Genomic DNA, 17,967 nt, shown 5'->3' on the forward strand with positions numbered 1-17,967 from the left:
AGAAATGCTGATGTTTATGTCCACAACCACAAGTCTAAGAACAGTGGGGTACGAGATTTGGTCTTCTTTTACCGACGAAGTAAGTAACATCATCGTCAACATCATCCCGCATGTGTCGGACACCAAACACTTGGGCCTGTACTGTCAATTGGACTATTTGGTCCGCGTGCCCAGATTTGACAAGCAAATTGTCCAAAGCCACTAACGAATTGCCCTTCTTTTGGGGGTGATCCTTAACTTTTGCCCCTCCAATTAGTGGTCTTTAATTTTTACGTTTTGCTTAAAATTTATAAATTTTGAGTTTAAATTTTCATCCAGTTAAAAAATTTTAAAAAATTTGCAAGGCATAATTTGAATTTTGCTCTGTCCCCTTTGATAAATTTTTTGTTATGCTTAATTAAAAGTCTACAAGAGGGAGCCGACTTTGCCTTTAGGTATATATTTTATTTTTTTTACTTTTCAAGATAAACTTTTAGTTATGTCTTAAGGAAAAATTCCGCTTATGGGGCATACTTTTAGTTATGCCTTAACTAAAAGTGTGCCTCATAAGACATAACTAAAAGTATGCCCATAAGGCAAAACTTTTCCTATAAGTCTATGCCTTATGGGACATATTTTTGTTATGTCTTAATTAAAAGTCTGCCCCATAAGGCATAACTAAACTATGCTTTAAGGAAAAATTTTGCCTTATGGGGCACACTTTTAGTTATGTCGGATTCGGCATAACTTTAGTTTTTCCTTAAGGATTGTATGCCGGATCCGGCATACATGCCCCCCTTGCGATTTTTTTTTTTTTTTATGCCTGAGCAGAGATTCGAACCCAAAACCTCAGATATTCACTCACCTTTCCAAGCGAGAGGCAAAATTTAAAGACCACCCAAAAGAAGGGCAATCCGCGCAAAAAAATGCTAATATAATCAAGTGCATGGTAGAGGTGTTAATATAGTCATTCGAAAAGTTAAAGCGTCAAACTCATAAATAGTGCCAATTTTTAAAGACCCGTTTGGACATATAATTTGGACTTAAAATTTGAAGTTTTTATTTTAAAATTTGTGTTTATTATGACATCTGAATTAATGATCGACTTTAATTTGACTCATAAATTTTTATCTTATTAAAAAAGACCTGTAATTTTAAAATTTGCAAAAAGAGACTCATGATCGATGTGAATAAATTGTTCGTACCATGTCAAAGAATTATATTAAAGAATTGCTAGTAATTATTAATTTATTAGATCCGTGGATCCTTGCTGGAAATATTAGATGGCTGCTCACTCAGTTAATAGTACAAGATTCAAAAGGTAGGAAGACAAAACGTGCATATTCCAAAAAAACTACCTTCGCGCAACATGATCACAATAACAAAAGATATCCTCGTAAGAGAGACTTTTTGTGATTGTAATTGAAAGCTTCAATTGTAATTGTAATTGTAATTGTAATTGATGGAGTAGCGATAAAACAATAACATTCGTATTAAATTTTTAAATGAAAATTTTAATTACTTTAAATATAAAAGCAATTCATACCTATAAAAAAGCAAATGAGTAATTATTAAAAAAACATGTACTAAATAAATTTATTTAAATTAATTATTTGGATTTAGATTTCCACCAAGTAAAAAACAACTTGGCCAAATAATCATTGCATCTTGTCCTCATCTTTCTAGATTTTTTGGCCCCCTTTATCTTTGTAGACTTCTTGACCCTATGACGAAAACGAATAGCGAAATAATGGATTAGGCAGAAGAAATGATTTGTTTGTATTAACAAAAAACATAGCTAAAGGGAACAAGTCATCTTCGCTATCTTACGAAGAGGTAAAGACGTGTTAGATTTGTTTACATTTTATCTCATGTAAATACGGTACATCAACATATACAAATTTGTTGCGATTAAGTGAATTAACAAGATTGATGAATGGTTATACAACGGTGGTCTTTATGAACTAATTGTTCTATACTTCTTACTTGACGTAGCTTGTTACATGAGTTTTGAATTTATTTGATATAAATATTGAATAAATTTTTATTTTCTAACAGTTTTTTACGGTGAAAACTTATATAGATAGATTTTATGTTGCGATTTGATAATATTATAGTTTGATTATTTATCTTTATTATTAGGAAGTTAAAGAAAAAAGGACAATAAAGTTTTGACATTTTTGAAAAGAGAAAATGAGTAACCATGGAGGGATCGATTTGTTAAATTTATAAAGAAATAATCATATTGTAATATTTGGTATACATACGCCCAGAAAGAAATCAATTTCTTTTGAAATTCTTTAAGTATTTATTTACATTCCTTTAAACAAATCGGAAACATTGTTTCACTTATATAGATTATGTAAATATTTATTGAAGACCAATAACTCTCACTTGATGGAAATTTATAGAAAATATATAAATTAAGTGTTCATACGATAATTGATTAAAACTAGAAATACTCCGAAAACAAAAAAAAAGGGTAAAATTAATATTTGAAAGTCTGTTCGCGTGAAGCACGGTATATTCATTGGTGTTTAATAGATAGTGTGTATTTGATTTTTTAATGAGTTAGAAAGTGCTCATAAATTTGCATGGTCAGAAAATATTAAGCATTAGTTTTGTCCACGTTATAAGACAAATAAAGCGCTCATAAATTTGACATTAATTCATTTGTTGGTTATAGATACTAATAATTAACAAAATTAAAAGTAGAAGTTATGAGGTTAAGAGAGGTTAGTTGTGGAGATGGTTTTTAAAAATAAAATAATTAAGAAAAGTGAGGAAAAAGTCAAAAATAAAATAAAAATAGGATCCTTGGTCATAGAGAGATGACACATTGAGGTCTATACCTAACTTTATATTATACACGAATATAGATATAGATATAGATTTAGAAAATAAAAATTGTTTCAAATAAAACGCCCCCAAAATCGGATCTTTTATCCAATCAAAATGTTAATCATAATCCTTTTACCATCTTTATTTTGCTCAACAACTTCAGTAATTTATACTATATTAAAAGCACGAAGGACCTTAGAAATGTTGATTGAACTTTTTATCCTTCATTAAAAGACACTACAATAGACAAAATTGTCATTTACTATTTTCCTTGAGTTATTATTTAATTATTTTTATAATATTTCATTTTTTTTAAGCAAAAAAAATTCACCATTATTTTTGAAATAACACTGAAAATCAAAGTAGCAACTTCCGTGCATCTTAGGTTTCCTTTTATGTTTAGAAGTCCATATTTACTTTGTTATAGAGTTATAACCCATTAATAACTTTATATAATTTCATTTAGTTTAAAAAAGAAATTGAAAGAAAATAAGTAGAAAACAATAAATAAAGTGCACTTAGAAGTACTTTTATTAGGTCTAGAATTACGTCCTTATTCTTTTCTGCCCACATAAAATCAATTAAAATTTTGCATGATATAGCTTTCAAACTTACCATAATTTTGTTCACGTGAATCACCGATGGTAAAAGAAGGATCCTAATTTGCAATGGATTCTGATAGAATCTATATATGGTCTTCTTTATAAAAACTTGAGGGAATGAATATATTGTGGTTTTACATTTCACCGATTGTATTGTCTTTTGATAGCATGTTCTACCAAACAATGTTGAGCTTTTTCCTTTTTATTTTTTTATTTTTTATATCTCAATCAAGTTATTTATTTTTCTTCTGGTATTGGTGTGGTTTTATATTTATCTAAAATCATTATTACTTAATTTCTAGATACGCAATATTATTTATGTTGCAGATCGGCATAATTCATCGACAGCTGGCTGTGACTTGATAATTTATTGAAAGCTGCAACAATCTTCGACCGTGACTTGTGAGTTATGAAATTGATTATTCTACCTCTATTGATAATATTTGTTCAAAAAGATGAAGTACATAGAAAGTGATAGTCTCACTTTGGACAAGCCGTACCTAGCTATAATTGGAATCTGATCAGCACAATTCATCGCTGTGACTTGATGATTTATTGAAAGCTGAAACTAATCTTCGATCGTGACTTGTGAGTTATGAAATTGATTATTCAACATCTGTTGACAATATTTGTTCAAAAAGATGTACATTGTAGTAGAAAGTGATAATCTCACTTCGGAAAAGGCGTACCTAGATATTATTGAAATCTGTAGGTAATTTAATTTCCTTAATCACTTGAATTTTCTCTTTAAAATTAATTTCTTGTATCTACTTGGATTAAACAGACATGTACATGATTTTTTTTGAATGAAACTTAATCATATCAAGTTTAGTTGGACTTTGAAGTATAATTTTCACATGATGCTAATTAGAATTTTGGATAAAGACTAAGAATAATAAAAGAAGAGGTTAAAATTTATAAAAATATGATGCGGTCAATCTTCTCTTGTCGGTTCAAATACTACTAAATGGAACGCTTGAAAATCTCCTATATAAGACAAAAAGGAAGTATAATGTTTCAACACTCAATTTATAGTAATTGATTTTAAAATACAAACACTAAAACAGTCGGTTGAAATCTAAGAAGACATCATAATAATTAAATTGTTTTAAACATATAAATTTTCCTAAATTTTTTTATTCATGTGCTGAGATATCTTACCAGATTTCACAAAGGCAGAAAAATCCCAGTTATATTACACATTTAATTGAAGTCTTAAATGTAAGGTAGAATTGCGTGTTTATTTAAATTTCATAATCACTTAAATTTTCTTTCTAAAATTAATTTCATGTATTTACTTGGATGATGGCACGTCCTTGATTTTCTTTTGTATAAAACTTGTGCATGAAATTTTAATCATATCAAGTTTAGTCGGACTTTGAAGTATAATCTTGACATGATACTAATTAGAGATTTGGATATTAAAACTGGTTATTTTAAGTTTATAAACACATAATGCGGGATTCTACTAAATAAACACGAATTAGCGATGAAAAGTTAAACATTAGAATTCGTCGTTGATCCTATTTAGCAATAAATTAGTAACAAATTATTAAAAAAAAATTATAGCTATGTACAATTTAGAACCGGATTAACAAAATAGCTATGTGCAATTTTTTTCCTCTCTAGTATTTGTTGTTAAATGAGATACGTGTATGAGACTAGTCAAAACTATAAATACTAATCTGAAAACGGTCATAAAAATCTCAATTTGATTCGATTATTGCCTTTGAAAAACTCCCATAAATTTTTTTTTGGTCCTAATGGAAAGAGAACTTATCTTATTGGAAAAAAATAATAATCCAATCACAGTGTTTATTTCCCACTGAAACTTTATCCGCTTATAAACTTCTTGTTTTGTTATAATCTACTATCCACCCCTTGAGAAAATAGAATTTGCTTCAAATTAAACACCCCAAAACCCGGATATTTTATCCAATCTTAAAGTTATATATAATCATAATCTTTTACCATCTCTATTTTGCTCAGCGACTTGAGTAATCAAAACTACAACAAACTAATCTGACATTGTAAACACAGTCTTCAAAGATGAAGATCCCTACTTTTCTTCTACTAATCACTCTTTCACAATTAATCCTAAATCCAATCCTTTCATTCGCTAATTCCGCTTATCCCTCACCTTACGGTATCGAAACGACCACCTCGTATGAATCTACAGATTCCGACAACCTAATTCCTGTCCGTCGTGAAGTTTATGGTAACGGTCGGATTTTCGACATTACTCATCGAATGACACCTGATATGCCTTCATGGGGTTTAGAAGATGGGCTTGGCCAATTCTTGTGGTTGCCTAATAGTATGAAAAATGGGTCACTTGCTAATAACTCTGAGATGAAACTACCCACACACACTGGTACTCATATTGATGCTCCTGGTCATGTTTATGATCATTATTTTGATGCTGGATTTGATGTGGACACTCTTGACCTCGAAGTTCTTAATGGTAAGAATTAATTTCCATCTCTTTTTTTCTCCAGTAATCGCACATTAGTTTCTTTTAAGCACATAACTCGTAGTAGTATTATTAGGGTCGTTTGGTTTGAGGATAATTATTGGTGGGATTAGTTGACTTCCTTCTTGTTTAGTAGAAAAAGTATTTGAGGGGTATTTTTGTCATTTTCTTTATTTTATCCGGGATAACTATTCCCGGTATTATTATTCCAACATCGGGCAGGCATCGCTTATTCCAGGATGGATAACCAAATAAGGACTATTTATGCTTGTCTAGCATAGCAGACGACCACTTATTGTATTAGATTAACTGGTGAGCTGTTATCTCTTGGTTCCTTGACTATCTTGTGATTTGGTGTCTCCTTCACGTAAGCTTCTAGTCTAGTAACGGTCAATTTGAGGCACATTGTTGCACCTTGCATATATGTGTCTTGTAATTGATGGGGCTACGTGTTTGATGAATTTAGATAGCGATATTCAGCACGTTATTCTTGACCTCTGCTAGGGCAGCTACGTTTGAAAACTTTGTTTTGTTGTGAGCTCCTTCTGGAGATTGGTGCTCTTAGCGCAACTTGTACTTATTAAATATTTGTAGGGACCCAACTGTCAAGGTATCTTTGGAGGCATCCAAGGTATTGAATGTTATCCAAAACTTTTAAAAAAAGCATCTTCTTGAAGAGAAGTCAATGTTTACCTAACGAAAATTTCACAAGAACTGCTATATCTACTATACTTGACCATATTGAAGTTTTCATTGCTAAAGTTCATGCCTTTTTTGGAAAGTAAGATGAGGGCTGTGTGTAAGTTGCTCGTATTAGCTGAGTTGCTGGCTGTAAGTACAATATCACTTGCTTTTTCATCACCTAATGATGCATACCCAACTGGATATGGTGATGAACCGGGTTCTTGTGTTGGATCTAGTGATGATTTGAGACCTGTGAGGAGAGAGGTGTATGAAGGTGGACAAATATTTGATATCACACACCAGTTCAATCCTAATACTCCTGTGGGAGATTCTGACGAAGGAATTGGACAGTTTCTCACTCTTTTGTCGAGCATGAAGAATGGCTCTGATTACAACTTTTCCGAATTGAGATTAGGCGTTCATGCTGGCACTCACGTTGATGCACCAGGACATGTGTTTGCCGATTACTATGATGCAGGGTTTGATGTTGATTCCCTTGACCTTAGAGTTCTAAATGGTATTAGCCCCAGAAATTCTACCTTTGATGGCATTAAAAACTTCTAGTTATATGATAGCTCTTGTGCTTTAGAAAAATGATTACTCATGTGCTTATTTTTAAATACTCATGGCTCTGATTAATTCTACTCATGTCTCTGATTATTTCTACACCGCATGGATTTTACTTGCTCTTTCAAATTGATCAGATATTGGAGACTGGAGATTAGGTCTTAAAAAAACAATCATTGGAAACAGTTTGAGACCTGGTCTAAGAATTAGAACATTTTGAAATCTATTTTCAGTCTTAATTACTTCTTCTGCTCCAGTTTATGAGATACTAATTTCCTTATTTCTCCTTTCCAAAGAGAATGACACATTTCTATATTTGGAAACATCTAACTATAAACTTCTCATTTTGTATCTCACTATGAACTTCTCATTTTGTATCTCACGATGAACTTCACATTTTGTTCTTAATGAGAAGCTTTTATAGCTACACAAATGTTATTGCATGTTTAAGACCACAAGTTTCAATAGTCTTATAACCACAAGTTGAAAAAATCTCCTCTTTTTATTTAAATTCCGTGCTGAGTCAAACTATGTCACATAAATTGAAATAGAGGGAGTATCTTTTATCCTCTTTCGATAAAGATTTTATGACTATGATTCTAGAGTCTAAGGTATTGATATCCTCCCAGATGTCCAAGAGTAGCAGTATAGGCCAGTTTTGTATCTGGCAAACATTTGGTTCTAATCAAATTAAAAAAAAGAGGAAGAAGCTAGTAAACAACCTCATAGGAAGCCCTGAAACGTAAAGTCAGTTTCTTTGGTGAATCGTTGACCCTCCAAAAAAAAAAAAACTGTTTCTTCTGTGACAGTCCATAGGCCTTATTTATGGCAAAGCTTTTCTCATTGCTGAGAAAAGGGAGAGAAGGAAAGGAAGAGTGTCTGTGTGGGTTGCATGCTGGGAGTTTATTCTTACTGCTACATACATTTATGGTATTCGTGTAAATCGTTTTGATTCTTCAGTAGATACAGTTAGTACCTAGCTTTTCTTGCTTCACGAGGCATATGTACTCAAATTTGATGCATTTTCTCTGACAGTATTTACGTTGATCCATTCATCTGAGATACACTCACATGATATTGTTCTTTTTAATGTTTTTCATGGAATAAAGAAATTTCCTTTCTTTGCTATCTTCTTTATTGGAAAGATACCTCCTACAAAGATCCTTAACATTTTGTTTTTCGTTTGACTGGTTGTAGTCCTTTTAAGGGTTTATTATTGATCTAGATTCTCTTTCCTTTTCAGAGTATGGCTTCCTGTCTATTTTTTATTAAAATTATTTCTTCACTTTTTTTTTTTAACAGTAAATTATTTCTTCACTTTTACATACTGCCATACTGCTAATGTTTCTCCCTTTGTTAGTTTTTTAGCAGTTTGTATTAGTGTTTTATCTTTTTACAGTCAGTATTACCCATTTTCATGCATTAACGATGATGTCCTTCACTTGCTTTAACAGGTCCTGCATTGCTAGTTGATGTTCCGAGAGACAAGAACTTAACTGGTAAATCTCCCATCCCCACTCATGCTGAATGTCTCTAGGATGATAAACTCTCCTATTATTGGATCAATTATTCCACCTTATTGTCTTAAGTAGTTCTCAATTTGCCATCATATCAGTTGACTTGAAATTGTTGAGCTAAAACTTATGCTCTGTCTTTACCTTGCATACAATATGATATGTAACAACTATGAGGAAGAAATACTCTCTGAGATTTGAGTGGCAGACAAGAGTTGTTTGCATAAGTTTATTGGCTATATATGATCATACTTTTGTTTTCTTTTATTCAGCCGATGTTATGCAATCCTTACATATCCCCAAGGGAGTCAAACGAGTACTTTTCAGGACACTAAACACTGACAGGTAATTTATAGCAGTATCTTAGAACTTTGCTTGAAGGGGAGCCTTGGCGTAACTGGTAAAGTTGCTGCCATGTGACCAGGAGGTCACGGGTTCGAGCCGTGGAAACAGCCTCTTGCAGAAATGCAAGGTAAGGCTGCGTACAATAGACCCTTGTGGTCCGGCCCTTCCCCGGACCCCGCGCATAGCGGGAGCTTAGTGCACCGGGCTGCCCTTTTTTATCTTAGAACTTTGCTTAAGTTTCATGTTTGTTGTTGATCGAAGTTCCATTCTTCAAGATTTCTCTAAGTTATATGTAGCTTCTCCTTTCTTTTTTGGTTGCTGTATATTATAGTGAAGTTGTTGGAAGTTTTGTCACGTGTCACTGTTATGTTTTGTGTTTTTGTTTGCTCTTCTCATTATTAATAGGTTTGGAGTATCTCCAGAATTTACAGATTTTACCAAATGCTCAAGGAATCTGGTTTGTGGTTTTTCATTTGAATGAAAAGTATTCCACTAGCGCCATAACCAAAGTAGCTCGACGGGTAACCAGAAAACTTACATTAGGGGGTCCAACTTTAATTATCAGAAATCACCTAGACCCTTTATTATTTTGCAAATACACCCCTACATCGTTAAGCTTGATCTTGAGATACCCTTTTAGCGGCTTGCTCAAGACTAACCTCTTTGATAAGTGACGCGTCGACACATTTTTCAAAATTAGTGCCGCTTAGAGCAGTTTCCTTCAGGTCAGGTTGTTTATAATTACAAAGATAAACAACAGACATCTATTAATTTTTTTAATCCTTACATCTGATTTAGTACTCTGAAGGAAATTTGGCTCTTTGTGAGTTTTCGCATCTTTATGTTTGTTACTGTTCTTTCTTTGTGGTATTGTACAAAGAGGGTTGTCAAATGTTAAGCGAAGTTCACGCTTTTACTTCTTGTTCAAGTCTAAATTGTCGGCCAATGCAAGAGTTAAGCTTGTGTGGGGTGTGATCAGTTTCTGCTTCTTGGAGCATTGTTTGGATTGTTGATTAAATCCTGAAAGTTGGAAGTGGAAGTTGAAAACTAACTAGAACATAGCAAAAAATTGCCCTTTGACCCTGGACAATGTGCGTATACAAAATGTATATCTTGGATTACTCTTCCAAAATCTCCAGTAGATAGATTGATGAATTGCGAGAAATATAATGAAACTCACAGCATACCTGTCAAAAAAATAGAATAAATTAAACTAACAGCACATTCTCTATCTGTTCATTTTGTACATCTATTTGTATCTTCTTTAGTTTACTGTCATACCATGATCAAGTTGTTACTGGAATGGCTAAACATTTCAAATAGTATCTTAATCACGTACTCTCCAGACCAAACATCCATGTGGCGCCCATTTGTTGTTTCTCATGCGTTACTCATGCATTACATAGCCTAACCTAATGTTGATGGATTATACAAAATATCTGTCTGTAACTCCTGCGACCTTTTCTCTTGTTCTTTTAGTGGTAAATTCTCTTTCTGGGTAAATTTTTCGCAGCCCTATTGAATGATAACCAATTAAGGTTTGGCATTTAGTGCAATGAATGAGATGTTCCTTCACAAGTCTTGGTACACTCGTTCTTTATGTAGTTGTTGCTCATATTTCAACTAATTCACCTATGAATAATCACTTCGGTATAGAAAGAAGCGTGGATGTTATCAGGTTCCCTTAGGCAACACTTCACATGGAATTTTTAATGATTTGACTTGGATGTACAGTTACAGTCTTACAGTGTCTTGATTGAACTTAATCGAATTTCAGGCGTCTTATGTGGAAAAAGGCATTTGACACAAGCTATGTCGGTTTCATGAAGGATGGAGCGCAGTGGCTAGTGGATAACACTGACATCAAACTTGTTGGTGAGATATTGCTCAATGATCTATGACGTTTTTGTTTACTGTGTGCTTGAATGTTTGAATGTTGGTTACAGTAGTGTTACTTACCGAAACAGAATGTCGGTTACAGTAGTGTTCAACTATAAACAGTATACTTCGTGTATTGTTACGCCTCTATGGTCAGAGGATTCCTCTTTTTTATTTTATTTTCTTGTGGCACCTTGCTTGATTGACACGGTTGCTATCTCCAACTACTACCTTCTTTGCTTAGTCCTGACTTGGTGTCTACATTTGGTTTCTGCATATAATCCACGTAGCTCATTATTACCTCCTCTTTTATGGTATCTAGAGTAATAAGTGAAAATTTTCCCATAACTTGCACTTTCTTGTGTGCTCCTTACCGGATCTTTGGTGTACATATACTTTGTCAGTTACAAGAAATAACTCTACATGAATCTCATCAATACTTTATGCTTTGTGTCATGAGTAAGTGGAACATCACGCAGCAATTCATATAAATGCTTGAACGAGTATCTAATTAATACAGATGCATATATATATTTGTATTATCTTCTCCCTGACTAATATCCGAATTTTCTATTATTGATATAAGGAACCTGGATTAATTCTACTATCTTGTTTTATCTTGATTTTTAGTCCGTGTGTATCATGGTTCACGTATTTTTATTATCCTCATTTATTTGTCCATTACTGCCTTCTGTTGACAAATTTCATTGCCCATAATTCATCATAGTTTTCCCATTTGTTGCCCTCAAATTATGAACTCCTGTACTTTGACTTTGTCCTGAGAGGCTTCGGTGTCTTACTGTCTTACGGTTGCAGTTCAGCTAGAGTAAATGAGTGATAATCTAATTCCTGGTTTACCCTTAAGCATTATTGACAGCTAGAAGGATTCATAACTGACATTTGCTTTTGTTTCCAGGAATTGATTACTTATCGGTTGCTGCATTTGATGATTTGCTTCCTTCCCATCATGTTTTCCTGAAAAGCAGGGTAAGTCGTCATATTCGGATTACTGAACCTTTAGTGCCCCCTATGATTCGATACTCTATCACGGGAAAATTGTGGATGCCCCTGGGTGGGGTGGGGGTGGGAGATGTGGTTTCAAATGTATATAATGAACATTCTTAGCCTTACCCAAAATTCTGATATTCTGAATTGCCTAATTTCTACTTCTGCTGAGTTTGTATTTCATAGTTCCACGAGAAATGTGGTGATCCAACTCATTGTTTTTTCTAAAGGTGAAAAAAGAAAAAAACAGAAATGATTGCATATCATTGAGATAGAAAAGCCCTGCTTTCCTATATGGGTGATTCCATTTTCAAGGCTTAGATCAGTTTCCCAACTTGTTTACCAGGATACTTGTTAGCCTTGTTTAACCTTAGTCCAACCGAATACGGTGAAGGGCCGATAACTAAATGATTCAATGTAATATTTCCTAATTGCTACGTGGTCAGAATTTAGAGTTACCTGTATGGTTGCTTCAAGTTATGAAACTCACAAAAGATGAAATCTGAATTGGAAATAGAGTGGAGGTTAGCTGAACATAAACTTAGAAAAAATTTCAACCTTTTGATGGTTGACCAATGATGTGAACTTAGTTTTCTAGATAGTGAAAGCAAGTTGGATGATTTGTTTTCTAAACAAAAATGAAAAAAAAAGAAGAAGAAGAAGAAGATAATTGTAGTCATCTCTGTTCCTTGTTTTGAAAAGATATTTAGAATGTGTAGAATTAGTCACTTAATTGACATTTATTTGTTCTGATGCCAGTAATAATCCCTTCCCAATCTTATGGTGTTTGAAATATTCCAGGAAATTATTCTTGTAGAAGGGCTGAAGCTGGATGATATAGAAGCTGGCATATACACCGTACACTGTCTGCCCTTAAGGTTGCTTGGTGCGGAGGGATCGCCTATTAGATGTATACTGATTAAGTAATACTGTCCTCGTCTCCGCCTCAACCATAAGGTACTTTTTAAACATGTTAGCTTGTATGTTTTTTTTTTTTTGATGAATAACATGTTACCTTGTATATTATCTTGTTCAATGTGAAAAACATTTTATATGATCTTGGTTTTGCATGTACTTGAATCCATTCGATCTAATGCTGACTTGACATCCACACAATTCACGGCATGAAATTCATAGCCTTTTCTTCTCTTCTTGATTATGTGTGTTCAGCGGTACACCCTCTTCTTATTATTTGCTTGGATAAATTGCTGCAGGAAGCACTGGAGATAGCGTTGAATAAGAAAAAGTGCTGCAAGGGAGGACATATTCTCGGAGTAGTTTATGCTGTAATATTATTAGCTTTTAGGCTGAAAACACATAGCATGAGCAAATAATATGTAGATTTCATGGTATGTCTTATGGTTTTATGGATTGACGGAGAATGATCAACATATTTAGATCAGAGTTATTTTTGTCTTAAGGTGCAAATGATTACGGTCATCATATTGCTTTCTACCTTTCCATCCTTATCCTACTACTGAGGAGTCTTGCTATTTTTATCTCCACCCAATAGTTACGAATAAATTCACTTTGAGAGGTAAAAAATTATTCTCGAGCGAGAAAAGACAATTTTTCTTGAGTTTTATGCTATTTGAATGAAAGCTTAAATTGTGGCCTGTGGTGAAATCTTAAAGGGTTAACATTCAATTATATCAAATCTTTCCTCTTCTCTTCTTTGTTTCTTGGGACTCTTCGTAACAATTTCACCAGATATAAATTCTTAACGTAACATAAAGCTTAACCACCAAACATTAGTCTACTGCTGGAAAGTCACTACTTTTTGTTTTGCCGCATAAAAATCACTAAACTATTCACTAATCTATTGAAAGTCACTCTCATCGGAAAATAAAAATTCGGTTAAAATCCTTTGCACATTGCTTAAGTGCATGCGACATCACTCGTCTTGGGGTCCGCTTTAACTGAAAAAAAAAAAGAAAAAAAAAAAGAAAAATGAGATCCATTTAACCCACATACCCGATCCTAATAGCCCAAATTGAAGGACAAAATAGGTTCAAAACCAGAACCCCAAAATTTCCCATACGAGCCGACACTGAAAGCCATGCAGAACTCTGACCTTATTCGTCATGTTCTTTACGTACTAATGAATTTACGCAAACCACTCGTACCAGATTAATGGAGAAGAAAAGTACCGACGACCCTCGCCACCCTCCAAAATCACCCTTCATTAACACTATAAGCTCTTCACAAGTTAACATATTTCTTTCCTTCTGATTGCTTCGTTCGTAGGGTCGATCACATACATGTACGAGTATTAGTAATGGATCTAAGTAATATATATATTGACAGTGTAAATGAATTTTATACCACTATTAGTTTATTTAAACATTGTGGCAGGTAATCTGCTATATTTTCCAGGTTCTTATCGCACTTTTTTTTATGAATGGTTATCTGTGGTTAAATGACTAGATAGTGTAAAAATTCTTTTATAGCACTGTCAATGTACATAAGTTAATTAAACTCATATTATTTCTCCTTAATTGCACATAAACGGATTGCCGAATTCTCTTTAGTTTCTTTTTAAGCTACTCTAAATTAAGATTCAAGAAAAGATGTATGTAATGTATAAGATGTGAAAAAAATTGAGGTTGACTTGATAAAAGAAATATGTGAATGATGACATATCAAGAAACATGCAATTATACTAAATACGTTGACATTATGACACGAAACAATATGCTTACTTGTCTCATTCTCAACTACTATAAAAAGGGGCAGTACGCCTTAGCAAATCACATAATTCAATACAATACTAGTATTTCAACAACATATTTACCAAAAGGTTCTCATATTCACAGCTCAATTATTCAAATGGCTCGATCATATGCTCACAATGTTGTGGGTGTTGGGATTTTCTTGGTAATGCTTGTGGCAATAGTAGAGGCCACTCCTCCTGGAATAGCCAATAATCCAAGTCATTCTCATTGCTCTGATGATGAGATCAAACAATGCAAAAATCTTCCACATGTTTGTCCCAAATTCTGTCCCAATGGCTGCATAACTGAGTGTCGTTCTTGCAAGCCTATTTGCATTGATGGCCCACCTCCACCTCCCTATTCCCCTCCTCCATCAACTTCACCTTCACCTCCCTATTCCCCACCTCCATCAGCATCACCTCCACCTCCATCAACATCACCTCCATCAACATCACCTCCATCTCCTCCATCAACATCTCCCAAGAAGTGTAAGTGCAAGAACAAGAAATACCCAAGTTGTTATAATCAAGAACATACTTGCCCTAGTTCTTGCCCTACTACTTGTCAAGTTGATTGTGTCTCTTGCAAACCTGTCTGCAGTAAGTTTCTCTTCCACATATATTTTCTTTTAATGAATTTGACTTATATACGCTGAAGCACGATTAACTGATATGTTGTCGGAGTCTATAACAAATCGGTGACAACTTGATTTTTTTAGTTGGTATTGACTATTAATTTATTGGAATACAGGTTGTGACAAGCCGGGAGCAGTTTGCCAAGATCCACGTTTCATTGGTGCAGATGGAATTACTTTTTACTTCCACGGCAAGAAGGACAAAGATTTTTGCTTGGTCTCAGATTCTAATCTCCACATTAATGCCCACTTCATAGGAAAGCGAAATGAGAATATGAAGAGAGACTTCACTTGGGTTCAAGCCATCGGTATTTTATATGGTACACACAATATTTCTATTGGAGCACAGAAGACAGCAACATGGGATGAGGCCATCGACCACCTCTCCCTCAACTTTGATGGTGAAACTGTTGTTCTCCCCAACAACCAAGGCGAAAGGTAGTGCTTAATTATATTATGTTTCAATAGGTGTATGCATAAGTCTTGTTTTTAATTAGCCAAACATGTCAAACATTTGATTGATTTGCATAAACATGTCAACTACTTTTTCAAAGCGATAAGTGATCTAAAATACAAAACTGACCACTTGGTCAGAAAACTGGAATTCAAAACTAAAATTCAGATCACGACTCTAACTGTGATAAAAGTGATTAACTTTTAAATACAAATCAACAAAGTGTCCACCTGGCGTAAATACATTTTTTATTTTTCGAGATTTGAAGCTCTTGTGTGATCTGATATCATGTAGAATTATATGACCACCTCATCCAAAAATTTAAGTTGTTTTTGATTTAATTATACATTATGTCTCAACAGGTGGATGTCTGTATCTGGACCAACAACATACATCACTCGAACCAGCAAGATCAATGAAATTGTAATCGAAGTTGAAAATATTTTCAAGATTACAGCAAAGGTGGTGCCTATTACGGAGAAAGAATCTAGAGTTCATAACTATGGCATAACACAAGACGATTGCTTTGCTCATCTTGAACTTGGATTCAAGTTCTTGTCACTTAGTGATGAAGTGAGTGGTGTTTTGGGGCAAACTTATAGAAGGAACTACGTGAGCAGAGTGAAGATGGGTGCTTTGATGCCTATCATGGGAGGTGACAAAGAGTTTTCAACTTCAGGACTCTTTAATGCTGATTGCTCTGTTGCTAAGTTTCAAGCAGTAAATGAGAATGTAAGTTCGTTGAACGATTTGGAGCTGCCAAGCTTAAAATGCAACAGTGGAATTCATGGACGTGGAGTTGTCTGCAAGCGCTAGAGTTTCTTGATATAATTGTTGCTTGAATAATTTTTTTTTGATTAATTGTTGCTCGAATAAAGAGTTAACCGGAAAATAAGGTTAGAAACCAAAGAAATGTATCAAAAACTACGTTCAATGGAAATGTACTAAAGTTGGGCAAAAATAATTATGTTTTCTTTTTTATTTGGAAAGTTGTACTCTAAATTTATGGGAAAGAGCAAGAAAAGAAATAAGGTTAGAAACCAAAGAAATGTATCAAAAACTATGTTCAATGGAAATGTACTAAAGTTGGGCAAAAATAATTATGTTTTCTTTTTTATTTGGAAAGTTGTACTCTAAATTCATGGGAAAGAGCAAGAAATGGAATAATGGGGTGAGAGAGGCTCGAACTCTCGACCTCAGGATAACTCAGAAGCTATGAGACCTACGCGCTAGCCAACTGCGCCACCACCCCATGTGTTCCATCTGCTATGTCTACTGTATCTAACATTAATCAACTTATATTTTAAACAAAATCAACCATTTAATTAGTTTAGCATTCATATCTAAAATGTAAATTCAAGTAAACATATAAACTAATGAATACTTGTTTTTTTTTTTAAACATATTCTCGGTAAATCCAAATTATAATAATTTGGGTCAAATTTGAAATTTCCATGATCTCGCGTAAATAAAAAATTTACAGTCAAGTCAGGTGGATAATCATTGGAAAAAGGTGTCCACTTAACTTCCATTTAACTCAATCATGGTTCACTGACTTCTTGCTAATAAATCCAAGGAGAGTGGACCTTTCTCTTTTTCTTTCATTTATTTTGCATGTTAAAGTAGAATGTCTTGCTTAGTAATATGATTACATGTTTGCAGCTTTTCTAAGTTAATGTTGGGAACTTGATAAAATATTAGAGTATTTGACTATGAAATATCAAACTCTCTTTGAGACATGCTCAAAAGATCGTGAGAAATAGGTAAATACTCACCTTTTGAACCGTTAATTAAGGAAATTTTAATTACTTTTTAACGCGAAAATATACTTTCGGGCTTAACTTAAAATATAAGGACTCTTTGTAACAAACCTGATATTAATAATCTGAAAGATAAAATAGTAACATGCTATAATCGATTAGACTGCACAATAAAATGTCATTTCTTTTTACAATAGCATTGTACTTATATAACAAATTTTTTAATTAATATTGTACAAGATCGAGTTGCAGCTTACTGCTTACCCTTGATATTGATCTTCCCTTGCCTTTTGCTGAGATAGAGAAGTAGTAATTAAGGTCTCTTTTTCGTGATGCGTATTCCATTTTTAACACAATATTTATATGTTATGCTTAACTTTCCTTTTTCCCAATATTTATATATTAATTATCTTATTAATTATAAATAATTTTAACACATTTCAAATTGTTAAACTGGATATGTTATGCTTACTTTTTTTTTTCATTTCATTTTTCCATTTAATAGAAAGTTGCGGTG

At 33.5% G+C, this 17,967-nt stretch overlaps 2 protein-coding genes and 1 non-coding gene across 6 annotated transcripts; 2 read left to right on the plus strand and 1 right to left on the minus strand.

Annotated features, from left to right (window-relative positions):
- The first annotated feature begins 5,226 nt into the window (after positions 1-5,226).
- On the plus strand, positions 5,227-13,343 carry LOC132599001 (cyclase-like protein 2). Of its 4 annotated transcripts, none has more exons than XM_060312203.1 (7): positions 5,227-5,886; positions 8,601-8,645; positions 8,933-9,005; positions 10,783-10,880; positions 11,800-11,870; positions 12,690-12,845; positions 13,103-13,343. In XM_060312203.1, exons 1-6 carry the CDS (start codon positions 5,472-5,474, stop codon positions 12,813-12,815), a joined length of 828 nt encoding a protein of 275 aa, XP_060168186.1. In that variant the 5' UTR covers positions 5,227-5,471; the 3' UTR covers positions 12,816-12,845; positions 13,103-13,343. The 4 variants fall into 4 exon arrangements, with proteins under 4 accessions (XP_060168186.1, XP_060168184.1, XP_060168185.1 ...); XM_060312201.1 differs by lacking the exon at positions 5,227-5,886 and adding an exon at positions 6,152-7,096 and having other exon boundaries at positions 13,026-13,343; XM_060312202.1 differs by lacking the exon at positions 5,227-5,886 and adding an exon at positions 6,152-7,096 and having other exon boundaries at positions 13,059-13,343.
- Positions 13,344-14,361: 1,018 nt separating this feature from the next.
- LOC132644674 (uncharacterized) lies at positions 14,362-16,589 on the plus strand. Its single transcript, XM_060361273.1, has 3 exons — positions 14,362-15,201; positions 15,353-15,674; positions 16,053-16,589. Exons 1-3 carry the CDS (start codon positions 14,520-14,522, stop codon positions 16,504-16,506), a joined length of 1,458 nt encoding a protein of 485 aa, XP_060217256.1. The 5' UTR covers positions 14,362-14,519; the 3' UTR covers positions 16,507-16,589.
- A 268-nt stretch (positions 16,590-16,857) lies between these two features.
- TRNAM-CAU (transfer RNA methionine (anticodon CAU)) lies at positions 16,858-16,942 on the minus strand. The gene is given in 2 exon segments: positions 16,858-16,893; positions 16,905-16,942. It is a non-coding gene; the product is annotated as a tRNA-Met (tRNA).
- Positions 16,943-17,967: the final 1,025 nt, after the last annotated feature.

Source organism: Lycium barbarum, chromosome 6, assembly GCF_019175385.1.
Source record: "Lycium barbarum isolate Lr01 chromosome 6, ASM1917538v2, whole genome shotgun sequence".
Classification (NCBI taxonomy): domain Eukaryota; kingdom Viridiplantae; phylum Streptophyta; class Magnoliopsida; order Solanales; family Solanaceae; genus Lycium; species Lycium barbarum.